The sequence below is a fragment of the Tupaia chinensis genome, unplaced genomic scaffold (assembly GCF_000334495.1).
Source record: "Tupaia chinensis unplaced genomic scaffold, TupChi_1.0 Scaffold000377_5, whole genome shotgun sequence".
NCBI classification, from domain to species: Eukaryota; Metazoa; Chordata; class Mammalia; order Scandentia; family Tupaiidae; genus Tupaia; species Tupaia belangeri.
Window position 1 is genome coordinate 2,279,776 of NW_006159879.1, and position 3,040 is coordinate 2,282,815.

Sequence of the window (3,040 nt, forward strand, 5' to 3'; positions counted from 1 at the left end):
TGCGGGGGGCTGCGGGGCGCGGCCGGGGGCGCACGGAGCCCCGGGAGCCCGCAGACGGGCAGATGCTGCTGCGCCTGGTCGTGGAGCTCGTCCAGGAGCTCAGGAAACACCACGCCGGGGAGCCCAAGAGACTGCAGCTCCTCGCCGGGCGGGCCGCCGACCCCGGGGCGTCCGCGGAGGAGCAGAGAGTGGGTGAGTGCGCCGCGCCCTGGCGCTCGGCTGGCGCGCGCTGGGAGGACTGCCCTTGAGACGCGCACGCTAAGAGGGGTCCGTGAAGCCATTCAGTAAAAACTGGGTGGTGGTTTTTAAGAAAAAGAGAAGTAGAAAGACGGGGAGGCGGCCCCGCGGCCGAACGCCGATTCCCTGGCCCGCCTGGTCGCAGGGCCCGCGCGAAGCCGCCATCTGGCCCTTCGGAAAGGCAACCTTTGGGTCCCAGAAGGCCCGGGAGCTCTGCCAGCCTTCCCGGAGCGCCCAGGGTTTCCCAGGACAGCCTGGAAGCTCTCGGTGCTTCCGTGACCCACTAGGTCAGGTATAATCGGGCCAGGTCTACATGGGCCGCCCAGAGTAGGAGCGAGAGGTGCAGCTTGGGCCTGGCAGGTTGGGGTGGGGGGAGCTGAGCGGTGTTCTGGTAAAACTGCGTGACGTCACACTGTCCCAGCCACGTCACAGCCACGACCGAGAGGGGCGCCCACAGTGGCCTGCGAAAGGCGGGGCAGAGGGGCCGCCGGCAGTCCCTGCAGGACCCTGTCCTTGCACTGTCCATGGGCCGAGTCTGCTGTCTGCACCCTAGCTCCGCCAGACTGCGGTGTCCATGTGTAATCCTCCTTTAGTAACGTTCTGTAACAGGTCTGTCTGAAGGCCGTAGGTCTTCTTTCTAGAACCTTGAAATGAGGAATTTGATTCCCAAGCTCTTCAAGATGAAAGTACCTGTGCGATTTATTCACTGGACACAGCTCAACACGGTCTCTTTGCCCTGTGAATTTGCCATCTGTCTCCCTAGGCAGGCACCACCGGGACCTCCCAGGGCCTGGGTCGGAGCCCCCACCGAGCCCGTGGACACCAGGCACCCCTAGATCAGCTAGTGCAGTTTCCAGGGGTTTTCCTCAGTGTTCACCTCAGACCGCGTTTTAAAAATGCTTTATTCAGGCAATACTTTCCGTCCAGCCGGTGGCGTGGTGGGTAAGGCGCCTGGATCTTACATGGCCAACTGTGGCTCGAGTCCCGCAGTACCAGCTAGAAAAATAATGAATGGTTTATTTCCCCCCAAACAGAAATTGTTCCTCGAGATCTAAGGATGAAAGACAAGTTCTTAAAACACCTCACAGGTGAGTGTCCTGCTCCCCCTCTGCCTGGCCCAGTGACCCGGGTTCTCATGCCCGTCTCCTCCACGTTCCAGGTCCTCTCTCTTTCGGTCCCAAGTGCAGCAAGCACTTCCACAGGCTGTACCACAACACGAGAGACTGCACCGTTCCCGCACGTAAGTGCCTCGCACGCGGGCGGCAGGGTGGCCGCTCAGTCTTGCCAGCCCCTCAGCAGGCTGCTGCGTTTGGCCCCCATCCGCCAGGGCACAGTCCTTACCAGTGGCGGTAACGGGATTCCGTGCAGGTGGTGCTCAACGGAAAATCCCGCTCGCCCCTGGGCCATCATTCTGGCTCCGGCGCTGCTGCAGGCAGGTCAGCTCGGCTCGCCGAATTGTGGCTGGACGTCCACGCTGGCGCCCACTTGGCTGAGCCTGTCGGACAGCCCTGAGGGCGTGGCTGAGAGGGCGTCGCTGAGTGTGCCCTTCGGGGCGTGCAGCTGGGCTCTGCAGCACCCTGCCCTGACATGCTTTCTCCCCTCTGGTGCTTGGGGTCTTCATCACCCAGGGACTGATTGCTGCGTGAGTTGGGCCTTCATGGCTGGCTTGTCCCGGGGCAGGGCCGCCCTTGTCAGACGGGCTCTCAGCTGAGGCTTTTCGCTACAAGGTAGCTCTTCATCCTCCTCAGAATGCTTGTCTATTCAAAACAAATTATATTTTATTTCTTGAAAATGACTTTTCATGCCACTTCTTGTGTCAGAACCATGACACAGGACTTGGCGTGTGGCAGTCCTCCACGTGCATTCCGTGCAAGGCCCACGGGGGGCCCCCGGCATCCAGTGGGCGGCGTCTGCTCAGGAGGAGCCGGTGTCCCTGATGTGGGGGCTCCTGCTGGGCAGAGCTGCCTGGCAGTAACCCCAGCACCGGGGGCCTGTGTGTCAGGCGCTGTGGAGACTTGTGCAGACCCCTGCCTGTCTCAGCCCTGGGGCACAGCCCAGACGCCACACAGGAAGGTACCCTTCACCCTCCGACCAGGAGCCTGGGACACAGGCCCGGCTTTGTTTTCTCTTTCTCAAGCCTCACACTCTGGTCCGAGCCTCCCTCCTAGCCTCAGCATCAGAAAAAAAAAAAAAAAAAAAGGCAAAAACAGCATGTTTTCCTCCATCCTCTTGAAATGGAATTACTTTCTGTTTGAGAATTACCCACCTGCTTCCTGGAGCAGAGAACTGTGTCACGCCTGGCTTTGATGGGTACATGTTTTGTATTACGTACTGACCTGCAGTCATAGCACTGCAGATTCCACATCTGGAAGTGGTCAGGTCACCCCCCTGAACTCTGTTAGGGTGAGGGAGACAGCACCGACTGCTCGGGGCTCTCGTGGGACAGCGAGCCAAGGACCACAGCCTGTGCTCGACTCCACACCTTTCCAGGTGCCGGCCCTGCTCTGAGCCCAGTCTCCCAGACCCCCATCACAGGCTGTCCGGGCCACCTGAGCCTTGGGGTGTGTGGTCTCTGCCTCTTCGTGGCTCTTCGAGAGCTGGAGAGCTGATGGGAGACCCCCGAGCAGGACCTGACTTGCGCGGGGCTCGGAGCTGGCTAGAGTGCAGACCTGAGGAACAAAGCCTGGGAGTGGCATCCCCGGGCGGCCGTCAGGGACAGTCACACTGAACAGGAGGGCAGCGGCCTCACAGTGGGAGGTCAGGTCAGCCCTCGAACTCCTGCCACTCACAGGATCCCTGACGC

General features: G+C 61.0%; 1 protein-coding gene across 1 annotated transcript in view; it reads left to right on the plus strand.

The window, feature by feature from the left end:
* Positions 1–3,040, plus strand: part of ALKAL2 (ALK and LTK ligand 2) — a 15,382-nt gene that overhangs the window by 5,189 nt on the left and 7,153 nt on the right. The window contains exons 3-5 of the mRNA XM_027773826.1: positions 20–192; positions 1,272–1,325; positions 1,397–1,477. Coding sequence (XP_027629627.1) covers positions 20–192; positions 1,272–1,325; positions 1,397–1,477 — 308 coding nt within the window. The remainder of the gene's footprint in view (positions 1–19; positions 193–1,271; positions 1,326–1,396; positions 1,478–3,040) is intronic.